The 14246-nt window shown below is 38.6% G+C and overlaps 1 protein-coding gene across 1 annotated transcript in view; it reads left to right on the top strand.

The window, feature by feature from the left end:
* Window positions 1-14246, top strand: part of LAMA1 (laminin subunit alpha 1) — a gene marked incomplete at its 5' end in the record, with an annotated part of 105386 nt that overhangs the window by 10554 nt on the left and 80586 nt on the right. Inside the window, 2 exons of the mRNA XM_082046579.1 lie at window positions 10840-11010; window positions 11354-11466. Of these exons, the coding sequence (XP_081902705.1) occupies window positions 10840-11010; window positions 11354-11466 (284 nt within the window). The remainder of the gene's footprint in view (window positions 1-10839; window positions 11011-11353; window positions 11467-14246) is intronic.

Genomic DNA, 14246 nt, shown 5'->3' with positions numbered 1-14246 from the left:
TGTCTTCAGTGTTACATTGTTGCAAATCCTCTCAACTCCATTCAGGATGGGGGAAAAGGCTCCATTCTACCCAGAGAGATCTGGCTGTGATAGGAGGCTGTATGTGCCCTGAAAATGGCTTTGTGCCTGCTGGAATGAAAACATTTTTCTTCTGTGTCTGAAAAAAACATGACTTCTTACAACAGGAGAGCTGTTAGTTCTGAGATGCCAAAAACTTTTCAACTTGAAATAGCTTTTATTCATTAATGGAAAAAAAAATCCACTTTAAATACAAATTTAACTTCATCTAAGACAGCTGCAAATAAAAGTCGATTTTATATATGGCTGGCGAAGAACAAGCTTAGTGAACTAAGTGAACTAAGTGAAAAATACATCTCAGAGTTCCTTTGTAGTGCAGCTATTTGCTATATGACTTCACGTATGATCCCAAGGAGATGCCAGCTGCCTCAAGGGGTCCTTCTTCATGTTTACATAGGAAAAGAAGTAGTAACATTTTGTTTGGTTGTGATACTGAGTGACACTACAGAGGTGACTGGGACAACTAAACCTTTAAAATTCCTCTCAACCTCAGGTCTCTTAGAATTTGCAATTTATGAATATAAGTTTAGAATCAGGAGAGAGCTAATGGATACTTGGCTCATAACTTCCTTTATTATAATAAATGATTCTGTGTGAAGCCTAAAGCTGCACATTTCATCCTAATGAAATTTGCATGCATAAACAGAGACAGGATTTTCATTTACAAGAAGACTGTTGCATCAGCTTGGAATCAATTGAGGTAGTTCTAGTTAAAAGTGAGGAGGGGAAAAAAAGCTATTTTAGATCCATCATCAGCAGGAACAAAAATGTTCTGTGTTGTTGATATTGGGACACATAGTAAGTGAAAAATGACTGAGGTCCCTTGCCTTTGACATGCCAGTCACACTGCCAGTACTACTGTCAGATCAATGTAAGCTAGTATTGTATTTTAGGCTGCATGTAAGCAAAACTGACAAGACACTGAAATATTTAATAGCTGTGGCTTGTATTTACTTTAGATTTGAGTGAAAACTGTACCCAAGATTAAGGTGACTAGGTAAGCTAGTGTTATGCTAAAAGAAAGAACAACTCCCAGACCAACAAACGCAATGATGTAGCCTCCTCAACATGTGGAAGAAGCTTTGGGAGAACAAGAAAGAACTAATTTCATGGTCTGGCAGGTTTGTTGTTCCTTGGCAGCTTGCCCATCTGTCAACTTTTGGCTCTTTTGCTTTGGTGTAAATGCCGTGACAATTTCTAGGCAAATTCTTGAACAGGCCAACACCATACAAAAAACCCCCAATACTTGCAAAAACATGACTTGATGGGAGAAATACTGATTATACTTTGAAAATGCATAATATATAGAGTACTCACAAATTGCCCACTTTTTTTGTCAAGTAATACTGCCTGATGCTGAAAACTAGCATGAAAACTAGTTTTCTTTTCTTCCTGCTGGCCCTTAGTTTGTTCTGATTGAAAGCAGCAAGTCACTGCAAATATTGAAGGTATTAGAAATCGCTGTGATAAAACATTTAGATACACTTGTATCCCAAATAACTCAATTTTTCTGCCTCAGATTCCTGAAATGTGTTAAGGACCAAACCATAATACTAGAAAATACATTCAGGCCTGTGATGTAAGCTATTCAACCTATTGTATTTCCTAGTGTTTTCTATCCTCTTAAAACTTTAAGCTGATGGCTGTCAAGGGTGAAGTGCACTCCTTTGGGAAATATGGTGGGTCATTTGTAGGAATCTGGGTGGGACTGAAAATTAGTTGCTTAAACTCCTTTGGTGTTAAGAATTTACACACTGACTCACATCTTTGCATCCTTACACTCTCTGCTGACGTGAATGCACCTGTTGTGACTTAGTCTTTGTATATTTTAAATCTATGTGCAAGCTCCAAGCACATAAGGGACTTGGAGCATGGGACATCATAAAGTTTACATTAGCTAATTTGTTACCTCTTAGCTTCATAATCTACAGGTTATTGTTTTAGTGTTAGCATTCAGTCTAAGCTGGTATCTAACCTATCCCTGATATTAAAAATCTCAATACTTTGTGTAAGAAAACATGAGTTACTGTGTATCTATCAGAGGTGAGAAGCTTCAGTTTCTTGAGCAGATATATTAATATTGTATTAATATGGCTTGGCCTTTTTTTTCCTAAACATTTAATCTGGAACTCTGGGTTTCTTTGTTACAGACACTTCCAGTGAGTTTAGCAATTCTGTGATTGTAACTCTCTATACTTCTAATACCTCATATTGGGAAATTTAACATCATGCAATTAAAAGTTCATTGAGATGTAATGCTTTCTTCTCTGCACCAGTTTTCCATTGCCTTTTATGTCTAGCATGCTGCTTCTTACACTTTGAAATTTAAAATTTTTGTTAAGTGTTTAGGTTGTCTGACCTTTTTTGGAAAAAAACATTATGCTATGTTAGAATTCTTTGCTGCTTTCTGGCCATCGACCTCGCTGAATGCTGGTGTTTGAGAATTTTAAAGAAAATGTGCAAGTTACACCATACTCTTGCTCTTTAACCCTCACAAGCTACATGGAGGAAACTAGCACGGGATAAATAGTACAGCTGGTGTTCATTCTTGTGAGCAGACTTTTGCCTCCTGTGTTTGCAGTCTGAATCTGACAGAATGCCATTTTATTTATTTGCAGTGTTATATGTCTTTCCAATACATTTCTGAGCACCGAATGCTCATTAGCACATCGCCTAGCCCAAGACAGACCACAGTAAGTAAATGCCTGTTGCTGCAGTACCCCGTCTACATTAAGGCTCTCATTAATGCCGAGTGCCTACAAGCAGCAGCAGAAAATGTTTGGCAGAGAAGCCCTTTGTCCTTTGGGTAGAGGAAGTGGCAAGGTGTGGTCTTTTGTAGCTTGTTTGTGCACTAACAGCTTGCAGTGCTCAAGCAGAATGTTTTTGGTCACATTAACCACTGCAGAAGATTGTTTTAATTGTTGTTCTTCTTGTGAGTCAGTTGGATTGCTTAAGTGTGGTTTGCAAAAACTTGACAAAATCAGAGCTCTAAAATAATCAGCAGATTGTTCTGTAAGCAAGTGTTTATGAGCATTCACTGAATGTCTGCAGAGTAATCTGGTTTACAGATAAGCTGAGCTCATCCCAGGGCCTGACGTGGCGTATACTTCTCTTTCATGACTGACCAGGCTACAGTACAACAGAAGAGGATATTTTATTTACATTTGCATGCAATGCAAACCAAACTGTAGTGCCTTGAAAAGAAAGCCAAACTTATTCTTGGGCGTGTTAACAAAACTGTCAAGAATTTAAGAAATTATTCTACTTCAGTTGGTGCTGATGAGGTCTGAGGAGCTGTGCTGTTGGAGAGATGCAGGCTGCCAAGAATTCAGAAGGATAAGAGGTTCAGAAAATTGACTGTGGAAAGGTTGAAAGGTTGTTTACTTAGTCCGGAAAAAAGAAAAGCATGTATGATAGCAGCCTTTCAGGTAATCAAAAGCTGCAATCAAGATAATGAATGCAGCAAAGAGGGCTGAAAATTTGTAACTTTTAAAGTGATAAAGCACCAGAGTAGACTTGTCAGGGATCTTGAGGAATATCCCTCATTGGAAGCACTGGAGAACAGACAAACTTAGTACATACATTCTTATACTGAAAACTGATTTAATTAAATAAATTTCATCCTCCCCAGCCAGTATTTCTGATTGACGTATTAATTTTGCTCTACAGTATGAGAAGAAATGGAAATGGGTTTTAGGAAAAGATAGTGATCTGTCATGATAAGGAAGTTTCATTTTAATCTGAAATAGTTTAATCTAATCATTGCAAATTGAAGTTTGCAGAGGTTCTACTAATAAAACCATACCCCTTATTTAGCTCCTGTAAAGTTTTGTGTTGTGCTTGCAGAAATTCTCCTCTATGTGGGGCTACAGAAAAATGAGTGGTCACTTTTCAAAATGATTTCTACCTAGTGTCTTGCTACTGAAGCCTGTTGTGTAAGTTGTAAGTTTCAGCTTATCAAACAGGTTGATGCTGCAGCTAATGCATATTGTTAGGCAACATCTCCACAAAATGGTTTATAAGGCAGGTTGCGTGTTGTACCCCAGATTTCTTGCTGACTCTCAGAACAGGGAATTAGTGCCTTAATTCCTGCAGTTAGAGGTTAGCAATTTCAGGTCATTTATTTTAGGGAAATCAGCCTGGATTTTCATTGTGATTACAGGATAGGATTCTGATGAAAGTGTATAGAAAAGGTTAAGCTAGGGACATTCACTGGTAAAATATAATGAGGATAAATCTATTGAGCAGGCAAGGAATCTGAACCCAAGCCCGATAGTTCCAGGGCTTTTATTTAGTAAACTCATTTAATCCAAAACTTGAATAAAACAGAACAACTAAACCAAATCTGTGCTATTGAGAACTGCCTGAGAATGTTATAAAGAATGTGACCTCAACTTCTGCAGTGTAATACTATTACATATTTTATACAATCTAGTACTCTGTGACATTTTATTACATTTTGTCCTTAGCTCTTGTTTTTTTCCTGAAGTGCATCAAACTATTCTGAACAACTGTTACTGTGTCCTCTGTAAATGTTTTCAGTAAATTGAGAATATATTGCTGGTAATCAAACTTCAGCATTGCCTGCTTGTTATGAACCACTGATTGCTTTAACATTTTTAAAAACGCTAACTTGCAAATGAGATTAGACCCTTTCAAGTATTTCTGTGTTCTGAGAAATGACACAACAAAAAGCTCATTGTTACCACACACATGAACTCTTTACATTTTTTAAGTCACATCTACTTTGTTCACTTGCAAATTCCTGCTTTATTACCCTCAGCACAAAGAAGCCAGAATATTTGGGGGAAAATCAGACTGTTGCTTTTCTGAATGCCTCAATGGAGTTGCTCACTGAAGTCTAACTGTGAGTCCTCCTTGTGTACGCTGATGAACGATTCAGAAAACATTGTCATCTCTGGACTCAGCTCTTGGCTTGCTTCACAAAATCTTTTGTCTTCATTTCCCATCAGTTTCTGTCTTCTGATTTCATTAAAAAAAATCCCAAACACCTCCTTAATTAATTCAGCTTTCAGGGCATATCAGACTGAGATTAGTGAATCTGAATTCAGTGACCTGTTTGAGAGGGAAATCAAAGGGAATTCAGAGGGAAACTGTCTTGAAAGTGGCCTCCTCACTGTGGTGATCAGGATACCAAAAACTATTATCATCTTTATTGTGCTTGTTGAACATACTTGCTGGCATAGCGAAGCCTATGTAAAGCAGAATTCTCATATGTATTCTTGTGATTGTAAAAGGAATTAATTTAATCAGCTTTGCCTCTGCCAGGAAGATTGTTATTCTGAAGAGTGTTCCCCTTTCTCCACATGCCATCTGTAAAAAGTGAAGAGGGACAGTTTCACTGTCATGCAGTCGAACATGGCAAAAAACAGAGAATGCATGGATCGTGCTGAAGTTCACAAAGCCACTTTTCCTCCACCTGAAACAAAACAGTTATGAAAGACTATTAATTTCCTGACTTAAAGAAATCATTAATTGGGAATGGAATTAGGGCTTCATTCAGATCTCATGGTACAGAATATACCCGGGGGTCCTAGAATGAGAATACTTAAAAAAAAATACTTTATAAAGATAAGTGAAGTAAAATATATGTCTAAAAAGCCTTTGATAAATAACAAAGAAGGATCACACCAGCACGTGGTTTCCAAGTTTCCATTAGTGATGTGTTATGTGCTGTGGTCTGCACATGTAGAGTAAGTTTAATGTCTTCAGAGTGCACCAATGCTTCTGTATGTGGGAAGGCTATCTGAGTTAGATGAAATGTTGAACAAGTCCAGGATGTGTCAGATGCACTGTGCAAATACTATGGAGTTGCTGCTTATGTGCAGTGAGTCAGGTATATCCAGAATGTATCGACAGATGTGCATTTGTTACAGTAAAGCTCCCAAATATGCATCCAGTTGGAGTTGCCAGAACTCCAGAAACGTCCCAGATCCGTAAAATTCTTCTTAGAGGAAACTTCAGGGTTGCTTGGTAGGCTATACCTATAACAAAATCAATTAGCTTAAAAAAGAACCCCTTATAAAACCACAAAGAATTAAATTGAGTCTCCAGGAAAGATGGTGGCACTTATCTTTACCAACAAGGAGCTTGTGAGAACTGCTCTAGAGCCTGGATTCAGGTAGAATAATTCCTGAAGAAGTGTAGGCCATATGATCAGGCATAACCTTCACAACAGAGGAATAGCTCTCCTGGTTGCAAACATCTTTTGCTTATGCAATGATGTATCTCAGTCCATGACAACTTTGTGTGAACTGTCAGTGCTTTGGATCTGCCTCAACAAGCTGCATGTTCCAACTGTCCTTGTTCATTCTGAAAGATTAGAGTCAATAGGTGTATTGAAGCACATAAACCAGAAGTTTACTACCTCATCTGCCTAAAAACTCTTGTCTGTCTTCCCTGTCATACTGCATGTTGGCCACCTCTTCAGCCATTGTTCAAATACATTACAACTGACTTCATAATGAACAAGTCTTCTGCCTGACTTTTGGTGAAATATTAATGCCATGCATACAATAAATCCATCTAACCTTTGGTTTCTTTCATCTTGTTATTTTCTTTAAGAATCAGACATTGTAGAGTGTGAACGGGGCAAACTCTGCCGTATCCACTTTGCAGACCAACTTGTTAGGGATTTGATACCCTCTGGTTTCTTTGAACTTGGGGCTTTCCCTGTAGGAAAGGTCTGAATGTCTGAACAATACCACTCAGGTTTTCAGTTTCCCTGTAGTGAGTTTTAATTGTGCATCTGGCTAAAACCAAGTCCTTCCAAATGAAAGCAACTTGCTTGAACCTCTGATGAAAACATGGTGCTCTGCTTTTGTGCTGAGCTGTAGTGAACCGACTGTTATTCTTTTCCAAGGTCAATTTAGCATCTGTACACTACTCATTTTTTGGCATTGGGTGGTGTGTGAATCTCTGGTTTGGGGCAAATGGGCAGCTGAGTAGCTGGAAAAAATCAAGGAGTTTACCTTCCTGTGGAAAGACCTACTTCTAACTGCTGGCCAGCAGTTAGAAAAAGATAAGTTTAATTTAAAAATTCTTCTAGCTTTTATCAGGACCACCACAATCTCTTGCAAAATGCTAAATAGTAATTGCCAGGGATGGGCTTGATGGTGAAAAGATGAAGTAACAAGTACTTTTGTGCAAAGCTGGCTGCAAGGTATTTTAACAAATGGAATATAGTCAATCAACCTAGATTTGCCAGCTGAGAAGTCTACTACTGAACTCTCTGCAGATCCATGTGGATCTGTTGTCATCCATATGGAGATCTCTCAAGACTCATTCAAAGCCTCTTTGCTACAATAGCCTAATGTGATAATGGAGCCTGACAGTTCGGCAGTGGAAACAGTGAGGATTTTGTATGTAGCACTTGTCTTCCTTTCTAGTGGAAAGATGTGTGATAAATCTAGTTCAATCATTTGTGCTGGACTTGAGATAGCAAACTACAAAAGTTACATCTGCCATAAGTTTGTCTGTTATGGACACTTGGATTTTATAGCAGGATGTGATGATAGTAATCTATTTATCTGTAAATGGCTCATTTAAGTGATGATTCTGTGTTGTTCATTTTTATCATACCTACCTCTTCTTAAGAGACATAAAAATATAATTTATCAGATTATTTTATTTTTGTCCTTGGTGTATTGTGTTGTGTTTTTTTTTTTGTGTGTGTGTGTGTGGGGGGGGTGGGGTTTGGTTTGTTTGTTTTGTGGTTTTGTTTTTGTTTGTTTTGTTTTTGTTGTCATTGTTTTTTTGTGTGTGTGTGTGGTTTTTTTTGGTCAAAGGAATGTCTTAGAGCTCTTGAATACACAATTTTGAATACTCAGCTTTTTTTAAAGAAAAGATTTTGCTTAAGAACATGCTGAATGACTGAAGAGGAGCAATGTTCTATAAAGATGCAACTCATTAAAATTACCTCTATTTTGTTTATCACAGATACTTAGTGTTTCTTATTAAAACTGCTCCTACACTGATCCCAGTCTTCACTGAAATCAGTGACCGCACCTCTGCAGATTACCATAAAATCTGATTGCATTAAAGAGAATCGGAGATGAATGTAGTCAGGTAGGATTGGAAGAGAAGCAGTACCTTGCAGGATGAAGCTAACAAGCTCTTTTTTATTTGAATCTGGGGCAAAACTCCAGTGCAGCTCAGTTAAACTGAAATGTTCTTTCTTCTCATCTCGATGGGATCCAGAAAACTCATCATGAGACCTTAATGTTACCATACCTGTTATTCATTTCATTATCAATCAGTGAATTTATTAGAAGTCAGTGAGATGCTTGATGATGAGCGGACAAAAGGGCTGAGCCAGGGTGAATGCTGTGGTGACTTGAGCTTGGGGTTTTGGAATGCAGCTTGGCCAGTACAGTGCTTGCCATCAGCTCTTTTCCTTCAGAGCTTTGCTATTCCTTTGGCACAAGTCCAGTGCCTAGAGGTTACTGTAAGCAAATTAATGTCACTGTAACAAATGACCCTGGAAAGAGACGGTAAGGGCTACTGTGTAACATGAGTGGAGGTAATGAATGACCTGGGAAGTAATGGATAGCTCTGGAAGACTGGATGGTAGACACCTATGAGAACAGAAGTAAATACTGATTACAGAAGGTTTTATATGACTGGAGGTAATATAAAATAGGGTCAACCGTTGAGCTTTCTTATCCAATAGGAAAATGGAGGGCAGCATTTCTGCTTTGCCTTCAACTTAAAGTCTGGAGCAATACTCCATTCATACTGCATAAGGTGAGAGCAGGCTGTGCGGAAAGCATGTTAATGCAGAAGAGCCTTGTGGAAGTGGTCAATGGGATGTCTTCAGCATCATCATCTGCATCAGATTTAGTTATAATGAAACCAAGACATCTGACCTAGTCTGGATTTAACTTAAATGAAGTCATTATTCAGAAAAATAAAAAGCTCCATCTCTCTCCTGTTAAGTTTTGAGTATCGCACAATTGAAAACACACTGTTTGTTATTCATACTGTGGTGCAGAGGTGTAGGATTTAGCCACATTTTCAATAGCTGAAGTCAAGGTTTAACTAGCACTGAAACTTTTCTTGAGGCTTTTCAGGGTAATGCAATTACTGGGCAGACAAAGACACTTTAATTTAAAGGAATATTGAATTTTGCCTGGTTGAGATGAACAGCTAAGAAAAACAAAGTATTAAAATTACACCTTTTTATGATTTATGTTATAGATTAACAAAGTAAAAGAATCCACACGGTTTTACTAGTGGAAAAGTCATATATTTCCACAAAAATGCCTGTGTATTTTTTTTTTATCTTCAGAATTCATTATAATAGAAGAAAAATATTAAAAACCCTCTCAGATATGTGATTTTAATACCTCACTATTGCAACAGCAACACTTGTTGCAGCACTGTTAATATGCCATAGCAAGGTTCTAGCTTTTATTTCAGCCCATTGTGTTTAATCTCTAAAGACAGGATTCTTTTTTGCAAAATGGTTTCTCTTTTTTGGAGTTGCTTCTGAGTTAGAAATGGAGTACCTCTGTTTTACTGTAACCCAAGGGAATGGCAGGAAGATGTACCGTAGAGTTTTAGGTTGGACATTAGGAAAAGGTTCTTCACCCAGAGGGTGGTGGAGCACTGGAACAGGCTCCCCAGGGAGGTGTCACGGCCCCAAGCCTGACAGTGTTCAAGAAGAGACTGGACAACACCCTCAGACACATGGTGTGAACTGTGGGGTTGTCCTGTGCAGGGGCAGGAGATGGACTTGGTGATCCTTGTGCGTCTCTTCTGACTCAGGACATTCTATGATTGTATGAATTGCTGAAGAAATAAAATCTTTGCAGCTCAGGAGGGAAGGCTGGAAACTGATAACAACGTGCTGAGAAGCTGTGCTTAACTTCTTTCTGTCACATGCAGTATTCTTCAAATTTTATTTGTAGCAATCAAGCCAAAGTAAAACTTAATTCCTTTTAGAACATACTAAGGATTCCCAGTCCAGTAGCAGTAATCTTGAAATGCTTGCTTTGTTGTTTCATTATTCTAGTGCACAAGAGCAACACCATTTGAAAGTTCAGTGAAGTATTTGTGTGAACATTAATGAGTGGGAAGCAAAACATCCCTTAGACTTTACACAGGCTGTAGAAAAGCCTGGAGCAAAGGTCTAAAGTGCAGGCTCCAAAATGCCTGGAGCATGTTGTCGAAGGTGGCATGGCTGCTGTGGAAAACTCGGATTAAATGCCATTTTCCACACCAGCGGGTGTGCGCTGTACAGTTTCTCCTGGCTTCTGGCAGCAGGCCAGTTGTCCTCCTGGTTTTGATCAATTCACAATGTGAAGAGAAGGTTTAGTAACTGGAAGAGTTATTTTACTAGCTCACGTGTTCCTCAGCGATAAAGCACCCAAAGGTGGAGTGAAATAACAAGGTTGTAGCTATAGCTGGAGACCATTTCTGCTATGGCATCGCTGAGGCAGGTGCTGTGGGTGCTGGGGGGCTGAAATGGGGTCCTGGGCTGTGGGCAGGGTGGGGGAACCCGAGGCAGTGGGCAGGGATGGACAGGGCTGCGTTGTCTCAGGGCTGTGACAATTGTGTGCTGCTGTCAGTATGGTATGAAAACCTTTTCACGAAATAAATTGGTTTTGCTGTATTTTTGTGTATCTCGGACTAGGCTGGAAGCTTGTCATTAAACTCTGTATGTTCGGAGACTTTTCTCATACATGTCTCTATTTTGCTTGCCTTACAATGTGTCTAATAATTGTTACTTCATTCAAGGCCTGTTCCCCGCCATTTTGAACCTGGCCAGCAACGCTCACATCTCCACCAATGCCACCTGTGGGGAGAAGGGACCAGAGATGTTCTGCAAACTGGTGGAGCACGTGCCGGGACGGCCCCTGCGCAATGCACAGTGCCGGGTCTGTGACCAGCACAGTGCCAATCCCAAAGGCAAGTGTCATCTGATTTTGGTTTAGTTTCATTGTCTGTGTCATTCTTTTTGACCTTTCTCTATGAATACAGGGTGCTTTGGGGTCGAATACCTTTTACTGTTAGTCTCTCTACTACATGAGTGAAACTAACTTTGAGCAAAGGGTTGACAGAAAGTGTGGACACCATAAATCACTGTTAAGCACCATGGAGTCCGATGACAGCCTTTTTATATGGGGGCAGATTTCAGCTTTTACTTTATGACAAGAAGAATTGTGCTCAGTGTGAAATAAATGTGCTGGGTCAGAGAAAATGCAGTGAGATATATTTTCAAGAGATTTTGAATTTTTTTGCTTTAAAACAGAGCAGCACCCTATTTCCAGTGCAATCGATGGTACCAATAACTGGTGGCAAAGTCCCAGCATTCAGAATGGGAGGCAATACCACTGGGTCACCATCACCTTGGATTTACGGCAGGTAAGTAATGTTTAGGTGAGTGTCATTTATTGTATGTAAGATAGAAGCCAATGCAATTAATGGCAGTTCTTCTGTGTGTAGATGGTGGGATATTTAGCAGTTTGCCATTTAGTAGCACATAGTTAAAACATGGAAAGTTAAAGCTAATATGACTTTAAACAAATGTGGTTTTCAATTGTTCTAGAATATCTTGGAGATTTCATTCCTGTCAGACTGGCGTGGAAGTGACTATGTTTGTAAGCAAATATGTGGCAGGCTACTGTGTTTCATTCATGGCACAGTAACAGTTGCATATGTGTGGATGAGAGTATTTACACAGTCATTCCTTCTATTTTGGTAACCTTCCTTTGGCTGACCCTGCTGTCTTTTTCCCAGCAGTCCTCTGATATTTTGCTCCACCTTGGATTTCATGCAGGTTACTTGAAGTCTGGGTTATCAGAGATTTATTTTCAAGCAGAAAACAGTGTTTCAGGTTATTGTCATAAGTGCAGATTTTACATGCGAGGATGCATCTGTTTTTGTTTGACTATAACTATCAGCCTGTCACCAGATGATTGCACAGCTTCTTAGTAAAAGAGTAACTGATTTGGAGTAGGACATGATAGAAACATTTGCTATAAGAAAACAAGAGCACAATATACTTTCAAATATAAACTCTTTTGATCCATAGGAGGGGAGAAAGCTAAGTGACTAGAGGATTGTTGTATTCACATCAATTATCTCACAGCTGATCTCATGTTAAACTCTTCTGTTTTAATTTCTCAGTATTTTTGCATATTTTCATTAAACGTGTGAACATGTTAATGCAATGTAATGATCAGATTTCAGTGTAAAGTGTCAGAAAGTTAAATTGCATCATCTCCAGAACCCTGGAAACACAGACTTTTCTCAATTGAGGCATATATTTCAGGACTAGAAAGCAAAACACACATAAAATGAGACAAAGTTAGTGTTGCTGAAAGAAAAGTTGATTTGCCACTTTCTGTGCTTCTCTTCTGACTGATTCTGATCACCATCTTGTTAGAAGGAACACTGATAAGAAATGTTCTATATTATATCTTCTATGAACATTTGCTATCAGTTGTTCTGAAGAGCTAGGGATTATATCGCTGCAACAGTGATTTTTGACTCTGGGGAAGCTAGAACTCTCTGGGCAGAAGATGATTTCTGTTTTGGCACTTTATGGCAAAGCTTGGAGGGATTCATCATCGTTAGTCAGGCGGCTTCTAAACTGTACGGAACATTTGCTCATTTGTCTGCTAGCCATGGAAGAATCAGAAGTCTCCTACCCTGCTTCAAGAAAGGACAAAATAATTTCTGAGGAAAATGTGTTTTTCTTGGCTTTTTGTTGTTGTTTTGCTTTGAACAGATCTACGTGTTGGGCTATCTGTTTCAAAATCATAGCTCAACAATCCATTATTAATATGAGGCTTCTTCCAAACTCTGGAAGCTTTGTTACTAAGAAATGCGTACTTGGGGTGTACAGTTGATAACAAGCTTTTCCAAGATCTCTAGATCCTGCTTGAAAGTTATTTTAAAGATTAAAACAGAAGGTTTAACTTTGATGTTTTAAATTGAAGCATAGTTTAAACAACTGTCTAGTTTGCTCTTTAATTAGAAAGCAGAACTGTTAGGAAAATAATCACAGGGTATCTTTTGCCAGTGACAGGAGGTTTGGATTGATTGGACTTTATTGTTGTTTGAGGAGTTGGCTTTTTGTTTGGTTTGTAAATGGACAAACAGGAAGAAAAAATGAAGGAGGAGAGAATGCCTTAGTTTTTATCCTCCTAGAACATTTTTGCTTTGGAAACAGACCAGCTGAGCTGCCCTCTAAATCTTTTCTTCTCTAGCCTTAGTGTTGTTGATGTTTCACCAAATACATGTATTTCCTCTCCTGACACAGGCTCAGTTTAACTAATTTGATATGAAAAGTTTCCCCCAAGGGGCCTTTCTTCGAGAGTTTGAGAGAGAGAGAGAAGGCATCTAGGGCTATGCAAACTGAATGTAAATTACTGCTCTGTGAGAAAGGATTTGGTTAATGGAAATCGCTTGAAGTCAATAAATTATTAGAGCCAACTTGGTGTGCTTACTTTAAGCGAGTCAGCACAAGTAAAGAGTAACAAAAGAAAAGTATATGAAGAACCTTATTGATTTTAGTAACTGTTTACTTCAGGAATTTGCTTAAGAATGAGTTAAAATACTCTTCTAGGACCTTTAAAAGTATTCTTGAAAGTCAGTACCTGTAACTATATGTGTTGCAGCAAATCTTTAGCATAGGTACTTTTTATTATGTTTCAAGCTGTGTACATTAAATATGTCAAGTAGTGTATTAAAGTAAATATGTCCTCTAACTTTCCCTGACAACCTTTTGTGAGTTGAAGAATGACCATCTGGGCATTTTTTGGTTTTTTTTTTAGTAAATACTGAAGTTCTAGCAGTAGGAGGAATGAATTGTTTCTTGGAATTGTTACCAATGTACATCTTAGAGATATAATCCAGCAGTTGGATTGGTGAGGACTGGAACACAGCCTTGGCTGGCAAATATGGGGAATATTCCCTTAGCTGGTGAAAACTGACTCCACCCCAATTCACCCTAGGTGAAGTTCTGGATAAAATCTGTGTCCTGTATTTGGCTGTATTCGTAGCTTGGCTCAAAAGTCAGAGGGAGCAGAGAATATTCTTTCAGCTAATATTCTGCCCTGCACTTAGTTTATTTAGTCTAAACCAGATGGATTGAAGAGCAGTTGGATGGAATCTTATTAAGAGGGCTGGCTAGTAAA

The sequence above is a fragment of the Streptopelia decaocto genome, assembly GCF_964273445.1.
Source record: "Streptopelia decaocto genome assembly, chromosome: 2".
In the NCBI taxonomy this organism is placed as follows: domain Eukaryota; kingdom Metazoa; phylum Chordata; class Aves; order Columbiformes; family Columbidae; genus Streptopelia; species Streptopelia decaocto.
Note: the sequence above shows the minus strand (reverse complement) of the source record. Positions and strands in the feature narration are given on the sequence as shown.